This window comes from Aythya ferina, assembly GCF_964211825.1.
Source record: "Aythya ferina genome assembly, chromosome: 19".
NCBI classification, from domain to species: Eukaryota; Metazoa; Chordata; class Aves; order Anseriformes; family Anatidae; genus Aythya; species Aythya ferina.
The window spans coordinates 11,738,244-11,761,116 of record NC_140309.1 but is presented as its reverse complement, the minus strand read 5'-3'; the positions used below and the strand labels follow the sequence as shown (position 1 = coordinate 11,761,116).

The following is a 22,873-nucleotide window of genomic DNA, read 5'->3' as shown; positions in this document are numbered from 1 at the left end:
ACTCTCAGCGTCTTGCAGAGGAGCAGCACGACGTGTCAGGAGCCCTGCCAGAGCTCTGCCTCCTTCCCTCGGCTGCCAGCTCACCTCGAGCCATCCGTCCTTTCTCAGCCCTGCTCCTCCTGTGGCAGGCCGTGAGGTCTCAGCTCTCCCATTTGCCTCTGTCCTGCCCGTGCGCCTTCCCCCAGGCCCTCCTGCGGGTTTGGGATCGGGCAGCCCCCAGTGGAGCCATCTCAGCCACTTCTTCTCCCTGTAGGGTGAAACCTTCTCCTTGTCAAAGCCACAAGCAGGTCTGCCCTGGCCTCACTGCAGCCTTGCTACCGGCTAGCTCGTGGCTCTGGGAAGCATTCAGCGAATTGTTGGCTCTGTGCAGCCACGTGTCCCCATGGGCTTTCTGAAGTTGGGGTTTCTCAATGTGTGCCCGTTACCCTTGTGGGGTGCTTGTCTCGAGTTCAGCCTGCTCGTGGCCAGCAGGAGCTGAATTCAGCCTCCTTGAATAGGAGGAGGCTGCACGATCACCGCCACCTGTGATTTACAGCCGAGCACCACAAGGATAAAGGTGGAAAGCTGTGTTAAGAGAAAAAGAAATAATGTTAGAAATAATGACTTGCTTGGCAGGTTTTAACAAGTTCAGTAATGGTATTAGGTGCCCTTGGCTCAAGATAGTAACCTCCTCTTAAATGATCATTACCTGACTAATAAAGACCGCAGAGCAGGTCATTACAGCTTAATTTAGACATAGCATCCTGTTTGGTTTGCACAGCATTGCCATCGTTCAAGTTGTTGAATCCATTGCCTGAGCACGGTGGTTGGGACTTGGGGTTTGCCTGGGCTTTCTCTCGCAGCTGTTGAGCAGCCTGAGGAGGAGCTGGGCGCTCGCTCTGCGTCATCCTCCGGCTCTCGGTGGCCGCTCGCAGAGGGATATATATGGGCAGGGAAGGGGGAGAGTGACTTTCCTGGCCTTTTTGCTTCAGCTCATGCTCTTCTTAAGCATCGATTCAAGGAAGAGGAGAAGGAAATGATAGGAACGGAGGCCACGGAGACGTGAATGCGTGCAGAAATGCTCTTTGCTTGACTTTGCCTTGGAGTCACGCAGGGATTTTGTACGGCGCTGGGCTGGCGTTCGAGCCTAACCGGTTCTCTTACAAAAAGATTATAAGAGCTTATTGCTTCTTGTTAATCGTACGCAGTGCTTCTGCTCTTCCTTTTCAGAGCACTTCATAAACACAATTTTTTCTCATCCCAGGGTTTGTGATAGAACTGGGTGAGTCGTGAATGGCATGCAAAAGGCACGTGGGATGATTGTCCTTTCTCAGTGCGCATGAGCTAAGGACACCAAGTAGAATTACCAGGCCACACGTTTAGCACAGGCTCAAGGGTATCTTTTTTTCCATATAAGACACAGGTAAAGTGTGGGGCTTATTGCCACGAGTCACTGGAGACTGTGGGGTGAGAGGCTTCAAAAAGTTGTCATTGGCGGCCGCTGGTGAGCGCAGCTCCGGTGCTTGATGTGGCTGTATTTCAGCTCTGCTCTCGGTGCCTGCTATCTTCAAGTGATTTTAGGTCTTTTTACCTTGAAAAGAGTTAATCGGGTATGATATTGCCGTGTCACTCATTTCTAATGGCTGAGCACCGCGGGAGGCTGCTGCCCATAACACTGCTCGGCGTCGTGCAGCGGGATGAGGCAGGGGAAGCAGCGCCTGCCTCTGCTCTTCAGGGACGAATACACGTGTGCCAGTGTGTGCACATGGCTGCTTTCTGTCTCAGTAGCCAAGCTGCTTTAAATGGAACCATTTTTTGTGCTGTGGTAGTGTCTGAGGAAACTGTGGCATCGTGCCTGTAGGTGTGGACGCAGTGACGTTGGGGCTGGCCGATGGTGGGTGCTCAGCGCCTGATGGTGGAGGAAATGCTGCTGCTTGCTGCAGTGAGCTCCCTGCCCTCGGCAGCTCCAGGGCTCCTCAGCACCAAGGAGGCCGCTGCTTGTGCCTGGTGCGCAGTGGTTTGCCAGGGAGCAGAGCTGCAGGCAGGACTCGTGCCACCTCTTCGTGCTGCAGTGTGACAGGAGCTGCGGCTTCTCGTCCCTGCCCTGGTGAATCCCCCTGGGTTAGCACTTCAGAGCCAGTCCCAGATGTTTAAGGAGCATCTCAGCTGAACCCTGCTATGTGATTTCTGTACAGGCTGCTTGGCGAGGGCAGGGGATTAAGGGATGGAGCCATTTTCAAAGCTGCATCACGACTTGGTGGGAGGCAGGGCAGCCACGGCGCTGCTCACTGCCAGCCCTGGCACGGCCCCTAATCCTAATCTGGGTGCTGGGACACGGAGCCGTGCAGGCAGTGCCAGGGAAGTTTCCCCTGGTGCTTCCTTCCTCCTGCTCCTTTCCCTGCGTGATGGGGTACCCGAGCACCTTGCAGGAGCAGTAAAAAGTGAGCACACCTGAGCTGTGCGTGTACCTGCCCACCCTCTCCAAGCTGGGTGAGGCTGATAGATGAGCAGGGACACCAGCCTGGGACCTGCCGTACCACAGCAGCCCTGTCCTCGCTCAGAGATGAGCTGTCATGCTTCCCTAACCCCATTAGCAACAAGCTTCAAATGCAAGTAATTGTAATAACCAACCCCCACCAGTTATTAATATTTCCAGGACATCTCTTTGATAAGCCCATCTTTTCAGCCAATTTCCTATTCAACCAAAAGCAAAACATCTTTTCTCCCAGTATTGCAAATGTGTTGTTAAAATGAAGAAAAGGAAATGGAAAAAAGAAATCCCCCCCACCAACAAAACCTCAACGCCAGGCTCGGCGCTGCATCGCCTTTGTTAGCCCCGGATAGAATTATGCATCATGAATAAAAACTGCTGTCAGCATGCATTGGTTTCAAAACATTAGAGCATATGGTATGTGATTATCTGTATTGTCAAATGCAATAAAGTGAATTTGGATATAATAAAAAATGTAATATTTTAGAAATTTGGTAATAAACTGTGGAAGAATTGACAGGCAGAGAGTATTTGACGCCCGTAGGCAGGCAGATGAAATTGGCAGGCAGCGGGCAGTGGCTGCTGTGTCGGTGGGGAGCCCGGCCTGGGCAGCAGCACCGGGGCAGCCGTGGCCTCGCAGCCCTTCTACTGCCCTCCCCGCGGCTCCCTTCTGTACTGGAAAACAGTTTTTTGGTTGTTTTTTGGCTGGGTTTGTTGGAGGCCCTGGGTGCTGCAGAGGAACAGGCGCGAGCGTTCACTTGAAGCACAAGGTTGGCGTTCTGGCGGTAGGCAGATTAATTGGATTTTGCAAGTATTTGGGGTTTTCTTCTTTGATAGCAAGAAGAAATCCATTAGTTTATATCACGCTTCCCCTGCCCGGCTGCGCTCCCATCGTTTTTGTACGCCACCAGCTTGTGAGAGAGCTGGAAAATCCTTACCTGGAACGAAAGGAGCAGTGAGGAGCTGTGATGAGCAGGAGTGGGTTTGCTCCAGGACGCTGCGGAGGAGCTGGGTTTACATACAGGCAAAAAAGCAAACGCTGCCTGGGATCGCTTCTTCCTTCAGCAGCTCCTGTTCCATCCCAGTGCGTTAATTCTCAAGCCTGAGTTAATTCTCAGCCCAGCCGTCGAGGCGCGGTGTCTCCAGCACAGAGAAGCTGAATTGGGAGCAAACTTTGGGGCCTCCTGTGCAGGAAATTCAGATGCAAAAAGTACAGCCATAAGTGTATCACACGTACATGCAATTTTTCTTAGGTCACCGTTAATGCTTCTAAATGATCTGTGAATGCATTAATGGTTTCTGTTAATTAACAATATGATAAAGCTGGCATTTAGTAAGTTGCTGTGTAGTGTGCGTTTTAGTCATTATGTACTCAGCACTTCGGTTTGATTTCAGAATGTTAATAGAATAAAATTTTAATGAAGATTTGTTGTTATGAAAAATTTATTACGAGAAGTTCAGGTACTGCTTGCATTAGCATGGTCTGTAAGGGAAGGGGGGTTCCCTGCCTGCAGCCACCGCCAGCCCGGGTCCCCCCTGCTCCCTCCTGCCACCCCCCATCTCCTGCTGCCCCGCTCAGGTGCTGTGGGTCAGAGCAGGGTGCTGGGGCACGGGACAAACCCCTCTGTCTGCCCTTCTTCCTTCCTTCTTTCAGGGACGATCGCTGCCAAAATCGTGTGGGTGGATTTTTGCCTGCTCAAACAGGCAGGCTGCTACGTGGTGCAGTGACTTCTCGTTCTAAGATGCCCTCTTTTTTTTTTTTCTTTCCCTTTTTTCCTTTTTTTTTTTTTTTTTTGAACGATGCTCCCTTTGCAAATGCCACGCAGCCGTGGGAGGACAGCGAGGAACCTGAGCGCCGCAGCTTCCCAGAACAAAAGCCGAGGAGTCTCTTGCTGGTGCCCTTTATCCAGCTGCGCGGCTGACCTCAGCTCTTCGCTCTCCTGCCGCGCCGGTATTGAAACGCTAGCACCTTGCGAGGAGGTTTTGATCCGAGGCGGTTGTCTGCTGATTTAATTTTGAGAATTTACTCCCATGTCATGGAGTATATGTTGACACTTTAAGCAGCAGTAATACCTGCCTGTGTCTGCCGGGGGAACCTGGCTATTTCCTGCGCCCGCCCCGAGACGCGCAGCGGCAGCGGCTGGGTGTGCAGGCTGCTCATCTGCCTTGATGAGCGTCATTCACAGAAGCACTGCCAGAGAGCACACTTCACGGTGAAATGAGGCTGATGCCGCGGCCCTGGATGGCAGGCGGGAACCTTCTCTTTCCCCTCCTGGCTCCTGGCACACCCCTGCCCAGTGCAGCCCCGGGATGCTGGGGCGAGGCCTCCTTGTTCTGCGGGGAGCGGGATGCCTCCGCGCGGTGCCTCGGGTCTGGTGGTGGCTCCCTGGAGAGCAGGAGGTGAAAGGAGAGAGGTGTGCTATGGCTGTGCTCTGCGGACATGGGCACTTGCTTGCTGGGAAGCAGAAACCCCTTTTTCGTGTGCACAGTGCAGGAGGCAGGACGAGGAAAACCACAAATGAGAACTGACAGCTCTCATCTCCGACAGCTCCGAGCTGTGATGAGCGGAGCTGCAGCATGGCAGCTGGAGGCGTCCTGGAAGGGACTGGGAAGGGGAGGTGAAGCTACGTGGGACCTGGAGCATGAGGAAGAGTCCAGCGACTTGTCCAGGGACACAAAGCAGGAAGGTGGCAAAGTCGGGGCTGAGTTTTGGGAGTCCTCATGGCTGGGTTCAGGCTCTCGGAGCAGAGGGGCGGCTGTCCCTGGAGGGCTCCGTTCCAGGCTGCAAATTTCCTTCTAGACAGCACGAAGCTGGAACCATCCCCGCTTCCCTGTCGGAGCAATTAAAACGTCCTGGCCTCTCTGCTCACTTTGCTCTGCCTGGCTGTAAACACGGGCTCTGGTGGCAGTGATTAGCAGCCCGCCTTCCCCGGCCCCCTGTCCCCTCCCGTGCAGGTTCGTTATTATTATGAGGCGGGCTGGCAGCCGGGTGCGAGATAGCTTACTAAGTAACTTTTTCCCTTCTGATTACAAGGGATGTGTGAATAAAGCAGAACTGTATTGATTCACACCAATCTATGCATCGACTGTGTGGGAGCCACTTGCAATTCCCAGCAGCACCAGAAAGCTTTGCAACGGGGAGAAATATGACCAGGCAAGTTGAGAAAATAAATTAAACTAGTGTCAACTTTTCTTGTTTCTTCCCTCATTATTAATGGATGGAACGGGGCTCGTTTATCAAGAGGAGGAAAAATTAATTGACATGGGCTTTAATATTATTATGCCTGGCTTGTCTGGTCACATTTCTTTTTTTTTTTTTTTTTTTTTTTTTCTTTTTGAAAAGCATTTTATTACAGTTTACGGGACCAGCTGCCAAAACTATTGGTATAAACAAGAAAGCAGGTGCATAAATAATGCCTCAGCAGGCCCGGACGCTTCTGTGCTTCGAAGCTTAAGTCACTTAAACGTGGGGAGAAAAGGAGAGGCATAAAGGAATCAAACGAGAAGATCAGGTACTGAGGCCCAGCACAAAGGGGGAACGCAGCCTGAACTAATATTTCCTCATTATGGGGCTGAGCTTCTGCGGGGCTGTCGGGGGATCCACGTCCCTCAGCACAGCCGCTGCGAGCCCCGGGGCCGGGGCCGTGCTGTGCTCACGCCGTGCCGGGGGCCTGCAGGAGGACGTGGCCGCGGCAGCGTCCTGCGGGCGTCGGAGGAGCCGGGTCCCGCGGTAATGAGCGCCAGCAGGCGGCTGCCAGGTTATTCTTGCCTAGCAGCGGGAGCAAGGTTTAAGCATCGCTTATTGGTATGATGTGAACCATGTAAATCTCTTCCCTTCTCCTCTCCTTGCTCTTGTCTACTTCCCTTGGTTTGGCGGATTATTGTGTAGGCACAAAAGAGCCTTGGTGATTACTTATTTCCCAGAACCCTTTAAGGAGCTATCTCAGACTTTGGCATGCTATAAATATAGTAAGAGGCAGTCCCAGCTGCAAAGACCGCGCAGTCTAACGAGACAATACAGACCCAGCTCGGGTGAAAGGGAGCCCTGCAGATGCAGATGAGATGAAGTGACCTGCTCCGCATTGTGGGGTGACCCTGAGACAGCCTGGGAATTGGAACAGGCTCCTCTGGCTCTCTGCAGTGTGTTCGTCCACCAGAGCACCGCTCTGTGGCTGAGGAGTCTCTTTGTGAAGCAGAGGTGTCTGTGCACCTCTTCTCTTCACCCTGCATAGCCTCAGGGAAAGGTGCTGGGCTGGCAGGCAGTGATAGAGCTTGGGTTGGGTTGGGTTGGGTTGGGTTGGGTTGGGTTGGGTTGGGTTGGGTTGGGTTGGGTTGGGTGGCTGCTGGGGGTGGCAGCCCCCAGACCAGGGCAGGGCAGGCTGTTGAGGCCGGGGTCTCATTCCCTCTGTCACAGCCTCTGGGGCCAAGCCCAGCATTAGGCTGGGTTTAACCTTTTTGGTGCAGGATGCGGTCACCTTGTTTTGCTCGCTTTAACGTACGTGCAGGCTTGAAAGAGCAAGACCTTTCACAGGGTAAGCTGCTTTCGCGCAATTCTGCTGCCGAGTGACGTCCTCGGGATGTACAAACGCAGCTGTAATATATGTTGCTGTACACCAGATAAAAGCCTGGCCGTGGAAAAGCTGCTGCCAACTAGCAAGAGACAGTAGATATATTTCATAGCAATGGTGTCGTCATCTCAGCTATATTTTACTGAGGTTGACATAAAACTTCTCAAGTGACGACAAAGGTGTGAAATATAGTTGATTCGAGTGTGAAAAAAACAAAATGCAGAACATAGGAGCACTGACATTTGGTATCTTCAGTACTGCTTCTTAATATTATTTATGGCTCCTACTGATTTTTTTTAAGTTGCTTTAATCTTTTTATGGTTTCAGTCACTTTCTCTGAGCAGCGTTTCTCTCATTTCTGGAGTGCTGTGGCAGGCAGTGCTGCAGCGGGGCTTCTCTGCCACCCCCCCACAGACCTGGGCATTTTCCTGGGCTGAACAAGGCTCTGGACCAAAGGGGGCTTTTTGCTGGAGTGAAGGCACGCTGGGGACGTGTCCCATGCCGTTGGGCACGAACCCTCTGGGCTGGCGTTGGCAGGCGCGTTGGAAATGTTTGCAGGGGAGCAGGGCTGTGTGGATGCTCGCGACTGTCTCGCTTTGCACTAGGACATATTCCCCAGGTTTTGCCCTCCCCTGTGCACCACGCACTTGTACCCGTTGCCCTGTGACAATGAGCAGCTGGGCAGCCCCCTCTGTGCCCAGCTTCACTTCCATGGGCAGCAGGAGCCCTGCGCGCAGGCAGGATCCAGCCCGCGCCTGTCATCGCCCAGTAACCGGCGTTTGGATGGAGTGAAATGACTCCTTTTTTTTGAGCAGATGCTAAAGGAGGGTTTTTTCACCTGAAGGTCACGAATACATGTCTCAGCTTCCTTTAGTGCTCACTCTTGGCTTGGTGCCTCTCATGTGGGGGCATCGGTTTGCCTCGTATTTTATTTTTTTTCCCCCCTCTTCTTTGTCTTTTCTTTTACAGAAAAGATTATTCAAATGAATATTCAGTTTTATTCATTTGAATAAAAAAAACCAAACCGTTTGACTCTGTTAAATGCTTATCTCTTAAATAGAGCTTGTTAGCTTCCAATAATAGCTTCATTCAGAAGGATGCAGTATAATTTCATTTTAAAATGTGTGCTCCTTGACAACCGGAATCCTATTTATGTCACCATTTTAAACAGCCTTCTTTGTTTTGTGTTAATCTTTTTCATACACTTTCCAAGGACCATTTTTTGTTGACTCCTAGTACCTCTCATAAGAAATAATTGTCTATTTAGTCCAGGAAGGTTTCTAAGAGTTTTGGTAATTTAAAAATGAGCGTGTATTCATTACGCTAACTATTAAGGCATGCATACAGTAATATTTTTTATACGTGCAATTACTGAAAGTTGTAATCTAATATTTAAAAAGTGAAACAAAGAAGGACCCACTACCAGTCACTTTTATGAAGTTTTTAGCTCTGGGGTATACGGTCTCTTGGGGGTTGCCTGTTTAAGGAGCAGTAGGATCTCCTGAACAGCGTCCTGTGGATTTAAGTGCCTGTGTATGTGCAAATTAAAATCCTCTGGTTAATTCCCTGTCCAGCAAGCGCAGGGATTGCACAGCCACACCGCGGCACTGAGAGGTGATCAGTGTGTTTCACTACTCCTGTGCTTGTCTAGAGAGGAACGAACGAAAATAACCCCGGGTTTCCTTACAGACCCTCTCCAGTCTGTTTTTTTTCTTGCCTGTGTGAAGTGGCATAGGTGTTTAAAACCCTGCAAATGAGTGTTGGCACCTATGGACTCTTATTTTATTCTTGTTATCAATTCTGTAAGTAAAGAAAGCTGAGAGGCTATCTGATTTAATCAGAGAACTAATTTCTTGATAAACCTGTGTTTAAGCCATATGGGGTGGGATGAGGATGGGAAACTTCTGTCCTGGTCCGAGCGCGCAATGCCCGCAGTGGGCTTTTAGTGGTGCTCTGCATATTAGTGCTAATCTCCTCTAAATTCCCCTTCCCGGCTCCATTCTGGCAGCAGGACTTGACAGAAGACGAAGGAGAAATCCTCAACTGCAGGATTCGCTAATGAGTTACTAATGAGGAAGATGCTTCTGGTGCTGAGGCTGCTAACGACGCGCGGCCCGGCTGGGTGCTCGCTGTGCTGGGCAGAGCCAGATCCGGCCGTGCCACCCACAGCCCCGGTCCCTGCTGGCACAGGGTGCTGCCAGGCTGCCCAGGGTGCTGTGCTTAGCCAGTTAACCACAAAAAGTCAGTTTTAACTGCAGGTCTGTTTCAGGTGGATTTAAACGGAGTAACTTGGAAGGCAAATAAAAGACCTCGGTCAAGTAAAACACTTGGAGCTGCTACACACAGCACAAAGCAAAGTGGCGCAGAGCTCTGAGAGCTGGGTTGCACCATCAGACAACGTGGTACACCTCGGGGGAGAGCGACAAACCATCTCTAGTGGGCTTTTCCCCCAAGGAGAGGGTCCAGAGACTCGGCCTCATGGCTTAACATGGGGCCAGGAGCACGCCCCGCGGTGCTGCACAGCGGCACGGGTTTGGGATGAGGGGCTGTCGCTGTGCTCCCGAGCAGCTGAGGCTGGGGCTGGTGGCACGAGGCGTCCCACCTCGATGGTGGGGACAGGCACAAGGTCTGGGGTCACCCCTGTCCTGTGCCATGGTGTGACAGGGGTGGCACCCGGCTCCGCTGGTGCACACGGGGCCAGCACCGCTCCCGGGACAGGTCGGGGGGTGAAGCTCATTGTGTTGGTACACTTGTAAGGTTTCGTTAGGTTAATCACTGGTGATGTTTATTCATCAAGCCATTGCCAGAAATGTAGCGCATTAGATTTTCTCTTAGCTTGATATTTTTTTAGAAAAATAAATGAGCGGGGAGAATTAATGCGTAGAGCCGTGGTGGGCTGCCAGATTCCTCCATGCAGCCGCGTGGAGCCAGCAGAGCAAACCGTGTACAGCTACAGGCGGGCAGCAGGCATCAAACAACCCTAAACCAGCCCAAATCCGCGGCTCCTTTGAAGCAGCAGCGCAGAGGAGAGGAGTGATTAGATCAGAGGCCTCAAACGTAGCAGCTTCTGAGCGGCCTCAGGATGTCCTGATGAGGCAGTAGAGGAAGTCATTCAGGAAGAAGGGGACAAATGAGCACCTCCGGCGCCCGGCCGGCCCGAGCACAGAGCTCTGCCACGTGCCTGTGCGACCGTCAGTGCTGGCTTCATCGCCGGGGCAGCGAGGGGTAACTGAGGAATCATCTCCTGTCCTCACGGGGCTTTATTTTTTTTGGTCATGTAATGAGTCAGCCCTAATGGAGAAGTCCCGTGGAATTAAACAGGAGATAAAATCAATATGGTTCCATAGACATGTAATTGGGTTTTGTAGAGGTTGCTCTTAAAAACCGTAAGGTGTAAAAGAAAATCTAGCCTTATTGTAGTTTCTGAGCCATCTTGTAACCAGGGTGTAACTATCCATTAAATTCTTCAGGATGGATCAAAAAATCCATAAGGAGGTTTTAATTCTCCATTAAGTCCCATGGAAGAGCTGTAACAGAACCGTATTAATTTTCTCTGAGATGATGCTCCTTCCCTCCATTAGTCTGTAATGAGCTGGGCAACAGCCCTGTAGAAAGCAGGTATATTTACACGTGTGTATGTCTGTGAAAGTTTCCCGAAATCCAAAGGCCAGGTAATGCTTCATTAGAACAAAAGCTGTTTGATTTCACTGACGTTTTCCTTTCCTCCTCCCCTTTTTATTCCTTTATCGAACAGGATTTGGGTTCGTTACTTTTGAAAATGAAGACGTGGTGGAGAAAGTCTGTGAAATTCACTTCCACGAAATCAATAATAAAATGGTAAGTGCTCTTTCTGACGTGCGGGTGGGTGCCAGCGAGGTCTCCCCAGCGGTCACCGACGTGCCCGGAGCCGCTCGCGGTGTCCCCCGTGCGCGGCGCTGCGGGGTCGGGGTGCGGAGCCTTGCTCTGGTGCTGTGGCTGCTGTGGCTCTGCCATCGAGTGCTGGTGTTCCCCAGCCAGGCCCAGCCCAGCAGCCAGGCCCTTCGTGAAGTTTCTCCTAAACAACATTGAGTCCCAGGTTGCGGGTTGCCCTGTCAGTAAAGCCACTGAGCCAGATGAAAAAGGGCGTTTGTATTTCAATTGATGCAAAAACTTTGATATTTTCGGCTAAAATATTCTTTTTCCCTTTGTCAAAACATCCTTTGCTTCTCAAATGTGTATTCAGATATGCATTGTATATTGGTCTGATATGTGTTCACAGACTTTAAATTCAATAATAGAGCTTTTAGTGTGGATAAGATCAAAGCAATCTCCTTGGCATATGCTGGAGGCCTGATTCAATATTTGACTTGCTAATTTTTCCCAGGGCACTGAAATAATATTCTTCATATTGTTCCTGACTGCAATATGCATCAGAAATAAAAGTAACAGCCCCTTTGGCAACCGTGGTGGTGAGGTACTGAGGCAGGGCCGGGGCAGCCCGCCATGCCCTATGCCAGCCCCGTGCTCCGGCCCCAGTACGTGCCGTGGGCTTTGCTTCCAGCCTGGCCTCTCACTGCTCTCCCCACGTCTCTCCTTCGGGAGTTTCCTCCTGCCACTGGTGCTGCATCACGTGAGACAACTGTGGGCTGTGGGGGAGGTTTCATTCCCGTCTAGTCACTAAATGCTGATTAATCTGCCTTAAAACAAAACAAGAAGTAACACCAAACGCCCCCACCCCAGCCCAGGAATAACAGACCCAGCCACAAATTAGAAACGCTTTAAATGTAAATTTAAAGACTTTGAATGTAAATTTAAAGACTTGTCACATGGGAAGGCAGAACTACAGCGCTGTGTTGGGTGCCTGTAGCGGAAAGCTCCATGGATGTAGTTCCTTCACACAAGAGATTTCCCTCCGGAGCAGGACTCAGCCTTCACCTGGTACAAACCAGCACAGCCCAGGTCACCTGGTGAGGTGCTGGGAGGCAGAGCAGCGGCGTGACGCCGAGCCCCAGCCCCAAGGAGCACATAGCAAGGCACAGCACAGCGCTGGATGCTCCTGTGGGGAGGGGGAGCCGTGTGTGCGGGCTCCCAGACAGGTCCCTGCAGGAGCACGGCACGTACAGCTTCCAGCTGAAGCCCTGTGCCTGCAGGATGGGTACCTGGAGGCACGAGTGAGCAGGAAGTCCAGGGCTGCTTCCCTTCCTTTGCCACAAATCTCAGGTTGGGCTTTGCTGGGTTGGTAAAATCCTGCGCTGCTTGCTGCTGGCATGCCCTGCTGGGGCAGAGCTGGGAGAGCTGCTGGAGGGTTTCTTCTGAATGCTGAGAGGCCACGTGGTAAGGCAACAGCAGTGCCGGCAGCCTGCAGGATGGGACAGGGCAAAAACACTCGAGGAACATCACAAGGAGCAGAAGAAGCAGTGTAGGCTGTTGGCGTTTTGTTGTTGCGGATAATTAAAGCGCGCTCTTCGCGGCACTCTGCGCCTGCTTGGTGCGTGATCCAGGTGCCGCGACGCTTTGAGCATGCTCTCCTTGTCACTTCTTCTACAGCACTAATTTTAAAAGCGGCCCACGAGGGAGGAGATGAGACATGATCCTGTCTTGGGACTGACTCATCGTGTTGCTGATGTGTCTGCAGATTAATTACCAAGCCCGGGCAGGAGCGGGAGAGCCCCGTGCACGCATGTGTGACAGCGAGCTGCTGCAGATGGCCGGCGCTGACACACGGACTAAGGCTGGGCACGGACACACCTCCCGCAGACCCCTCGGGGACTGATCACTCCTACTTTGTTTTTAACGTGTCCCCGAGTGCCATGCTGCACGGAGAGCAGGTGCTGGCCATCCTGGTCCCAAGGTGCACAGGCACCGCGTGGGCTCCTTGCACCGCGCTCGCTGTCATTGCCCCCGAGCAGGGGCAGTGGGCAGCCGCTGTTCCTGAGCCCATTTGCAGCCTCCCTCCCCGGGCAGGCTATTTTTAGCCCTCCCATTCTGCTTCTGTTGCCATCCGTAAAGCTTAGAATGTCAAGTGTAATATTAAACGAGCAGTGTGCAAGTGAAAAGAAAATGCCAGCGAGGTGTTTAATAAATGAAACCTGGAATTTACGTGGGAGGCCACGGATTCTCTCCAAACGCCGAGGGAAGGGGGGCAGAACAAGTGCAACCAAAGCAAAACGTCCCCAGAATATTGTTCTTCTCACACAAGCAGGCTGCTTGGCCCCAAAAAATGTTTTTTACGAGGGTGCAAAAGTAGCCGGAAAAGAAATGTGATGGAGTCATTGATTTTCTTGCGGTTTGGCTGCGATGAAGCTGTTCACACCCTAGGTACAGGGTGACACGTGCGGGGAGCTGGGCTGCCCCCGCTGCTCTGCAGGTCACCACCTCCAGTCAGCTGCTGGAAACTGGCTCGCATTGCCAGGCACCTGTAGCTTTCCTTCTCCTGCCCGCGGTGGATTCAGTGGGCTGGTTTGTTCGTGGTTTGGTTTTAGTGTATCCGAGGCACCCCGCTCCTGGAGAGGCCGAGCCGTGCCCCACGTGCAGGAGGCAGGGAGCAGGACCCTGCTGCCATGCAGCTGAAGGACGCTGCTGGCCGCCTGCAGCCTGGGTGCATTCCTCTGATGTCAATCCTGGATGTGCCTGTGAGTGATGTAGCTGGTGAGGTGGTGGCGCTGCCCTTGTCACGGTCCCCTGGCGTGGCCAGGTTCAGCAGCCTGCGCAGGACAGCGGGGAGCTGCCCGGTGCTGGGGGCTACCAGGGGCTTTGGGGGACAAGAAAATCACAAGAAACTTCAGAGTGCACTTCGCCAGCATCTCCTGCAGCCTGAGGATGTGCCAAGCAACTTCTGAGCCCAGTGTCCCTGTCCCACCTTGGTCAGTGACGTAAAGCTGTTTTTAAATGTGCTTTAAAACCTTTCTTGTGTTTCTGGTGTAGCGCTACCTTTGCAGCATTGTTGGTGAACCCAGGTTGCCGTCAGAGGAGCAATAGTTTGCCTTGCCATGGCATGAGTGGCAGGGGGTCCCCGAGGTAACCCGATCTCAACTAACTGTGAAGTGCACTTTGCTGGCAAGACAAAGTTGCCTTGTCTTTGGGCGGTAAAATAAATTTTTTTGTGCATTGTGAATATGGGAGCACTCTGCTTTCCTCAAAATAGCTCTGGTTTCCCTGGAAAGCTGTTAGCCATATTTTTCTGAAACATCCTGGTGCTGCGGGCTGACAGCCTGTTCTGTTGCTCTGGGTATAAGAGGCTTTTCACTCCCCATCCCAGCCGTCCTGCATTCTGGTGGCTTTGACTGCTTGTGTTCACCCAGGAGCACCCCAGTGTAATGTTAATTCTCCAAACTAGACTAAACAAAAATAGCAAATTTTATTTTCCCTGTCCCTTTTTTTTTTTTTTCTTTTTCCTCAATTTAGAGTTACAACTTTCTTTGTTAGGCTGCTGAAACTACAGCACATCTCTCGTGCAGGGGAGGTGGAAGAAAATCTGGCAATGATTAAGGGGGTGCAGAAACGCTGAGCTGGAAGCGTAGGATCCAGGTTTATGCACAACGTGCCCACATCAGGCAGGCTCCTGGGGGCGATGTGGAAGGAGCTGAGCCGCCTTCCCATCGGGTGCTCTGCCCATGTAGAAACCTAACTGTGGGTCCCTCTAGGGCATCCTGCCCCGTGTTCCCTGGGGTTTTGCCCCGTGGTCACCATTGCTGCAGGTGGTGACAGCCGGCCCTGTCCCCAGCAGCCTGTCCCCTCACCTCCTGCTTCACTGTCCCCATTTGCCAGTGAGAGTGAAATCCCCCCAGGTGTGCAGCCAGGCTGGGGCTCACGGCTCTGCACCCGCACATAGAATCACAGAATCACAGAATTTTCTAGGTTGGAAGAGACCTCAAGGTCATCGAGTCCAACCTCTGACCTGACATCAGACAGCCCAGAGAGGAGACATCTCTGCTGGAAAAAATGGCAAATCTTTCTGCCCTCCGTATGGGGCATATTTGTTTACAAGGCTTAGGAATTATTTCTCTTTCCTACTGGCGGCTTTTTCTTTTCCTTTAAATCCAAGTTAAAACTTCTTTGCAGCTCACTACCATTCCCTTTGTATCCTCGTGTGCTGTGAAAATCATAAATTAAGCTAGTCTTTCAGAGAGCAGCGGTAGGCTGTTTTGTGGTTGCAAAAGCTAATTACTGGGTTATTGTTTCTAACGGTGCTAATCCAAACTTCATTTTCCTGTTAATTGTCCGTCGAGCCAGGCTAGATTGTTTTTATCATTCTGAATATTTGCAGCAAAAGCAGCTACGAGGTGTAACCAATGCCTCTGTGACATTTGGAGTGGTGGCGAACCCGAGGAATATGGCTGAGAAATGAGATGATACACTTCTGGCGATCACCCTGCTGCAATTTGGCTGGAGAAATTAGATTGGCACACTCCTGTTAAACGTCTCTCTGATTAAAAATAAGCAAAGGAAAGTTTCAGAGGATGTTGCCGAGCTGCTTTGCTGGCGTGCGAGGCATCGGGGAGGCGGGCGCTTGTGCTTGGTGTTTCGAGCACACAAAGAGCCCTTGGAGGCAGAGGTGAGGAGTCACACACAGCAGGTTGCTGCCCTTGGGCTGGGGGGCTCTGGGGGCAGAGGTTTTGGGGTGGATGGAAACAGCACTGCAGGCACCCACCATGGGTCCTGGCCCCCGCCTGCCCTGCCCTGCTGTGCCCGCGGCAGCACAGGCTGTGAGCTGCTGGCCAGTGAGATGGCTGATGGAGTTTTTTGCTTCCTTTCTTTTCCTTCTCTCCTTATCTTAATGTCAGGGCACGGAAAGCCTGTGGGGCACCACGGGGCTCTCCATCCCATCGTGTGCCTGCAGCGTGCACACACGCCATCCCGCTCCACGTCCCAGTGCTGCTCGGGAGCAGTGCTGCTCCCGAGACAGGAGGGTAGCAGGGCACAACTCCGGAAGAATATTACCCCAAACTCCACGGGATTCGGGCAGTTTGCTTTCAAGAAGTGCATGTTTTGACAACATTGGCGGGATCTGAGCGGTTTTGCATTGGGATGTGTTGCAAGCAAAGTAAATAGGATCTGCACGAGGTTTGCAGCAGAAAGGGGAGGAGTAGGTGGTTTTGTTTAAAATACTCCCATTACAGTCAGTTAACCTTTATGTTACCTAAATGAAATCTGTATAAACCTGAAATTTTCGCTGATCGGGTTGCCTAGGAACAGGCGGTTGGTTTTCATAAGACAAAGAATACACTGTCACTGATAGGGCTATTAGGAACGGAAGCGTTTAGCCACGTTATGCTTATCCCTGGGCTTGTCTGCTGCGATCGCTGCTCGCCCCCGGGCGCCCGCCCGCCTCTGCTCGGAGCAAGCCCTGGTAGGCAGCAACAGCACGGCCACCGGGCCATCTGCTCGCTTCTCCCCGTCCCATCCAGAGGCACAGAAGCAGCCCCTGAAGGTGCAGCCCGGCCCCTCGGGGCCTTTCCCCAGAGCGGGTCCCGGTCCCGGGGCTCTGCCTGGCCGCAGAGGAGTTAGCGGAGGCTGGCGGTGTGATTAAGGTGGCATTAAGTGACTTCAAAGGGCAGCAGGAGTAACTGGAAGTGAAAGAATGCAGATCGTTTATTAATAGGGTTTACAGAAATTTTCTGCTGGGTAGAAATATCGATTCTTTATTCCTGTTTTAAAAGGAGCTTTTTGTAATGATCACCGAGAGTCATTTTCTGCTATCGATTGTAATAGAGCTGTGCTGAAGACTTTCCTCCATCCATTCCACGCCCGCAAGTGTCATTGAGAGTAAACGCAGCGCAGGTTTTCCTTTCAGGACCACGGCAACTTCTTCAATCAGCATTTCTGTCATCTTTACGGCGTTGGTTTGCTCTGTGTTTAAAGAGACATACACGTTTGCTCTTCTCAATCCGTTTACACTACTCTGAAAGTTCACCTTTGAGGGGGAGGCGGTGTGGGGAGGAAAATGCTAAAAATAAATCTCCCCCCTTAAGTAGATCAGTTCTGCATTTGACATTTACATGGAATTCATTTGCATCTCATTTGTACATGTTTCTGCTCAATAGGTAGAATGTAAGAAAGCACAACCTAAAGAAGTGATGTTTCCACCAGGGACGAGAGGAAGGGCACGTGGATTACCGTATACCATGGACGCTTTTATGCTAGGGATGGGAATGTTGGGTAAGTGTGCAATAGCCACCAAACGTCTTCCAGAGCGAGCCTCCCCTGTGTTGTCTCCCTGATTTGTGAACGCGTGAGGCATAGGGGTGAGCACAGCTCAGCACTCGTGGGAGTGCGAGCCTAAAACTTCAGCAGGGGTGGAGTGGGGAAAATAATCCTGTCTGTGGTAAATGATTAACTCCCCCCCCCTTCCTGGAATATAAAAATTTGCATTTAAATGGATGTTTTAAATAGCCTGTTTTACTCTTACTCGCAAAAATAGAATGATGAAAGATGCAGTGTGTTCATTCTGACTAAAAATGATCTCTCCCCCTTTTTAGAGGAATTGAGTCACACATTATTCCCCTTCTTTTAAAGGTATCTTTGACAGTTCAGCATAGATAATTGAAAATCTTGCCGGTTCTTAAATGGCATGCAAGATGGAGAAAGCAGGGAGATGTGTAACAGTATAGGTCGCAACAATAATTACGAGTTTCAAGGAGATGGAACGGTATTTTAGTCCGGTGTATTGTGTCCAGAAAATACTAATTAAATGGGATAAATGATATTTAATGGCAAAATTCTATTTGTGCACGAGGTCTATTTAGTTATAATTGGTTCTCATTTGTTTCTGCCTAGATAGTTGTTCTTTCTATACAGTCTGACAACCAACCTCTTGATATTCTGTCCTCAGATTTACTAAGCCAAAATCCTGCTAATGCATTGCCAGTGTCTTTTTGTAAAACCCGTGTATTTTCCACTTTCTGCTCCCTTCGTATTGCCGGACCTTCCCTCGGTTGTCACCTGCTGGGTCTGTAAAGTGGACGTGATGGGTAGGGGGGCTGGGGGTGTCCCCAGGCAGAAGGGACCCTTCCAGCCACCTCCCTGCTCCGCGGCCTTTCCTGGGTGCTCCCTGGGTTCTGTCCAGAGGTGCTTGGGGTTGGTGGGGTTGTGGAGTGGGGCCAGCAGCAGCAGAGACCCAAGCAGAGCACTTGGCTTCATCATGAGGCCGTTCTCCTTCCCCCGTCCCCCCCAGTGCTGCTCACCTGAAGGCACCTGCCAGCTGCAGCAGTCCTGGCACCAGCACTTGCTGTCTGCAGCCTGAGGAGGGAGAGGCAGGGCACCCTTAGGAATCTTTCCAGGCTTTATTTAAGTGGAACCAGGCAGTTCCCCTTGGGACTGGCCCACAAAGAGGGTGGTGGGTTTTGATCTCAAGAGTGCCATGTTCTCCGTCAGCAGCAGGAGTAGAAACTCCTCTGTCCCAGCAGCCTGTCCATCCAGTGCTTCATAAACAAGACGCTCTTCAGCTTTTCAAGATGAATTTTTCTGGAGTTTAGTTGATCCTAGAAGCTGAGCATGAAAACGAGCCTTGAAAGCTGGCTCTCGGTGCTCCTGAGCTCCACAGAGCGGGTCCACAGGCAGCGTGGGCTGGGGCCCTGCAGGACCCAAAGGCTCCTGGAGCGGGCGTCAGGGCAGAGGGTTTGGTTCCTGTGAAGATCAGGCTGTTCTGCTGAGATGTCTGACTTCAGGCACTGCTTGATGTCATGGGAAAAACTTCCCTGCCATGTTTGCTGTATCTCAGAATTAATAGCACTTCTCTTCAGGTGGCCGGAACGATCCATTTCGGGGATGTGTAATTCGGTTATTCAGCCGATCATCTGTTCTTCTGTCCCCACGTTCCACCGTCACCCTCGCCCAAAGTGTTGGGAAATCACATTTTATGGTTAAAATATTTATCTTGTTCTAGTCAGTTGGTGATTTCGTTACCTGTGAGTTCCCAGTGTGCCTGTGCACACGTACTGCTCTGCTTCTCTCGCTTCCGTGCTGCGGTGCCCGGTGTCACGGAGGTGGGTGCGCGGCGGCGGAGGAAAGGAGGCGAGGAGGAAAAGTTGAGAGGAGTTCCTGGAGCTGGGACCTGCCCCGGGGACCTGAAAGGAAGATTGAGCCCTCAGGTGCCATGTGACTAATTGCTGCTGGGGCTGCCCCTGTGGAAAACGATCGCTTCAGGCTTTAAGAAGCAATAAAGAAGCCCTCGGTGAGTGGATCGGCTCCTGCAGACGGCCGCGGTGGGACGCCTGCTGACAGGTTCACCTCCCTGCTGCACGGCTGCCAGCCGGCCGGATGGGTGCTGCTCCTCTGCTTCTCGCAGGGCAGCCCTTAGCGTGCTCTTATTAGATTTCAAATCAGAGTGGCTTGCTCAGAATTAATGACTGATCTATGGTGAAGGCCAGATGCTTCATTATCAGCTTGCACTGTTTTGTTTTTTTATCTTCCAAGTTCCTGCTTGCTGCGGTGGCACCGTGTTAAATAATCAAGTGCTGAACAACAAAACCACAGCACACAACGAGGCTGGCTGGTCGGCCACCACAAGCCCCTTCCCAAAGGCTGCCCGGAGGAGCTTGCTTCAAGGCTGGAAAGGGGGCACGAGGCGGAGGCTCGGCGGGGAGCCCACACCTCCTGCCCCCTCCCAGCCACAGAGGGGAGCGCAGGGTGTAATTAACCCGTCGCACAGCGAGGACCCAGCGTGGTGTGCTGCCGGGGGCAGATCCCAACAGGCCTGTGTCAGATTTACTCCACTCCTCGTTTTAGGTGTCTGGCCAGACTGAAAACAAGTGGATTGAAGCTGCTCTTGAAAGGTTTTTATACCTTTTTCCAGGAGCCCTTGTCCAAGGTCACCTTCTCCAGATGCTGTTCACAGGCAGAGGAGGAAATCAAAGGAACAAATGCACAAGACAACCCAAAGGAAAGAGTGGAGAGTGACTCCCTCCAAAGCTATTAAGGAAGTTGGTCTTTTTCATTAATCATAGCCTCCCCGAGGAGCCTGCAGCAGCCGGGGTCTAAAGGTGCACAGGCAGCCGCTTCTGTGATGATTTGGTTGATTGGAACAAAATTAAAGTGTTCTTCTGAAAGGATTTTTTGACTGCGAGAGTGCAGGCAGGCTGAGCCTTCTGCCAGGACTGCTCCTGGGCTGTCTCCGTCTCTGTCTGCTGATGGGAAGCGTGCATCCTCGGGGGAGACCAGGAACATTAATTAGCCACTCTGCATAAAGAGCGGGCTGGAATGGTTTCAGCTCCCGTGACCTCTTTCTCTCTGGCAGCCCACCTGGCAGGAGGATGGCAAGGCTCTCACACGCTCCGTGGTGGGCAGGCACCGCATCCCAGGCACCAGCAGGCAGCGATGTCTTCAGCTGGACGAGGACTGCCAGGGCCCGAAAGCTCGCGCTGCGCCCAGAAGCCCACCCCTGCCAGCTGGTCCCGGTACAAACCCATCACCCTTGGAGCCCCTTCGCCAGGGGCCACGTAGGTGCTGCTATGTTAGCCCTGCTTTCTGCTCTCTGTTCAGGACCATACCTGAAAACTTGAAAAAAAAACAGGGTCGGGGCAGCTGCTGGTGTGGTGGTCCCAGAGGGGACGCCAGGCTCTGGGGGTGGCTGCTGCACTGCTTGGTCTGAGCTGGGACCCTACGGCACTCGTTTCGTTCGGTGATGAGCATCTTCGACTTGCTGGTGTTTAATATTTAAGTTGGGCCCTTTTTAACTTGCAAACCCCTCCAGAGATAGGAGAGCACAGCCCATAAAGATTATGCACTGAGACTGCTGAAATAATGTCTGATATGAACACCAAATTTCAGAAAATCCCTACCAGGCTGCTTATATCATTGCACCAGGCAGACCGGGGCTCTGCATTACTGCACATGTTCAGTCGAGGTAGGCTGAACTCATGCATAAAAGAAGCTTGTGCCCTTCAAAGAAAGTCATTCCTTTTTTCCATCAGACTCTTTAATAGAGCAGTAGCCGCCTCTGAGGCAGAATTAAGGAAAGGGAACCCTGAGTTGGACACGCGCTTCCCAGCAGGATGGCAGGACTTCCAGGAGCCACCGGGCTCCTGCAGCAGCTCCAGGTGCGGTGTTCACCCCGGTTAGCACAGCTGTGCTCAGCTCGGGCTTAGCTTTTTCCTGTCCTTGAAGTAGGAGACAGATCGGTAGGAGATTTTTTTGGACCAAGGGGGCAACTTTTACAGCAGATCTTTTCATCTCCATAGCTGCTCCTGGTACACAGTCACCCCCGTGTGCCTCCAGGAGCTGGGTTTTGTTCTACGTTCCCTGGTGCAATGGGTGCTTACGTCAAGGTCACAGCCAAGGCTTTTTTAAGCAAGACCCTGAGCATTTTTGTTGTAGTGTTGGGCAATGCTTTGGCAGCAGGACAGCACCTTTCATTACAAACAACCCGGAGTTCCTTACTCTGAGCCATACAAATAATAATAATGTAACTGATCATTTTCTTGCATCGACTGAAGTATTTTAATTAAAAGCAGGAGTCCCCAGACCCCAAAGTGCTCACGCAGTGTGTCCGTATACTAACCGTGAGGTTTGTCCATCCTGGGCCACCACATATAAAAACTAAAAGATGTTTCCAGAGGCTGGTTCGGTAGTTGTGGACACTTCCTCCTGTGGAGGAGACAAAGTGTTTCTCCCTCTGGAGCTGCGGTGGGACATCAGGGAGCTGAGGGTCCAGCTTGGCCGTCCTGCCTTCCCAGTGACCTTGTGTGCATGCTTGGTAAGGAGCTCAGTCCCCAGGGCCACAGGTTGCCATGTGTAGAGAGGAAGGGGGGAAATCTGCCCAGTTTCCCTGTCTGTAATGCTTGGACCTTAATGTGAGTCCACCACGATGGGCTTTAACACTAGTAACGTTGTGGTACCCTTAGGTAAACTGCAAGTAAGAAGGTCAGCGTTACCTGCTTGCAGTTATTTTTGTCCTGCAGTTATTTTTGTACCTTCCCCATATGGCAGCACTGACCACACACTGCAGCAGCAGTGGACTTGGTGGCAGCACCGGGTGTTCCCTCCAGCGGGAGTGTGACCGTGACCATCGTGTGGTCAGCGTGGCAATACCACGGCCACCACTGTCACCTTGTGTACGGCAGTGCCATGTGCGGGCCAGGGAGCGTCCAGCACAGGCGAGGATCCATCCTGTGGCCAGGACGGGGCTGCTGGCTCGGCCAGCCTGCGGGGTGGGCGTGCAGGGCCTGCCGCTGGTGACAGCAGAGACAGGGAGCTGGGTGAAGGAGCTGTGAAAGTGGTTTGGGTGTTGGTTTGAGTTTGCGCTCCCATGGGCAGCAGGGTCTCGCTTCAGAGGAAGCAATCCAGGCAAAACGTGGATTTTTGGTTTAGCAACAAGGGATGATTAGAGAGTTTGGTCATTCAGTAGGGCTACTGAAGCAAATAAACTGTTCGGTACCCGGTGCAGGATGAGAATGGCATCTAATGGAAATGGTGGATAGGTCAGCGTGGCCATAATTTGGCTTGATGAAGCAGCCACATGGGCATGGTGTTAATGCGATATTGATATTCAGCCAGCCAATTTCTCCTGCACGGATTGGGCTTTGACTTGTTAGAGCAGAGCTGGGCACTGCAGCAGTAAATGAAGAGGAAAATTGAAGTAATGTTGTATTATAAATTTATGATTTCGTCTGCCTGACCTAGAGAGTGCTGAGCGCCGCGGATGCAGCCGAGACCCCCACCCAGCCCCGCTGCTGGCATTGCACATAGCGGCTTTGGCTGGGCAGAGTGGGGCTGCTCATGCTGCCTGAGGTCTGGGGACACACACGGGGGCAGCCCCAGCCCCAGCCCCGGCCCCATGGGGCAGCCGATGAGATGTGCCCGCAGTATCCGTGCCCTGGGGCAGACCTGGGTGCTCCTCGGCACATGGGCCACTAGGTCA

At 52.0% G+C, this 22,873-nt stretch overlaps 1 protein-coding gene across 14 annotated transcripts in view; it reads left to right on the top strand.

Moving 5' to 3' along the window:
• MSI2 (musashi RNA binding protein 2) overlaps positions 1 to 22,873 on the top strand; it is a 228,748-nt gene that overhangs the window by 160,398 nt on the left and 45,477 nt on the right. For all 14 annotated transcript variants that reach the window (XR_014684746.1, XM_084492873.1, XM_084492872.1 and 11 more), the window contains exons 8-9: positions 10,793 to 10,875; positions 17,061 to 17,175. Coding sequence is in view for 13 of the 14 variants with exons in the window: in XM_084492873.1 (XP_084348999.1) it covers positions 10,793 to 10,875; positions 17,061 to 17,175 (198 nt within the window). In the remaining variant the exon portion in view is untranslated. The remainder of the gene's footprint in view (positions 1 to 10,792; positions 10,876 to 17,060; positions 17,176 to 22,873) is intronic.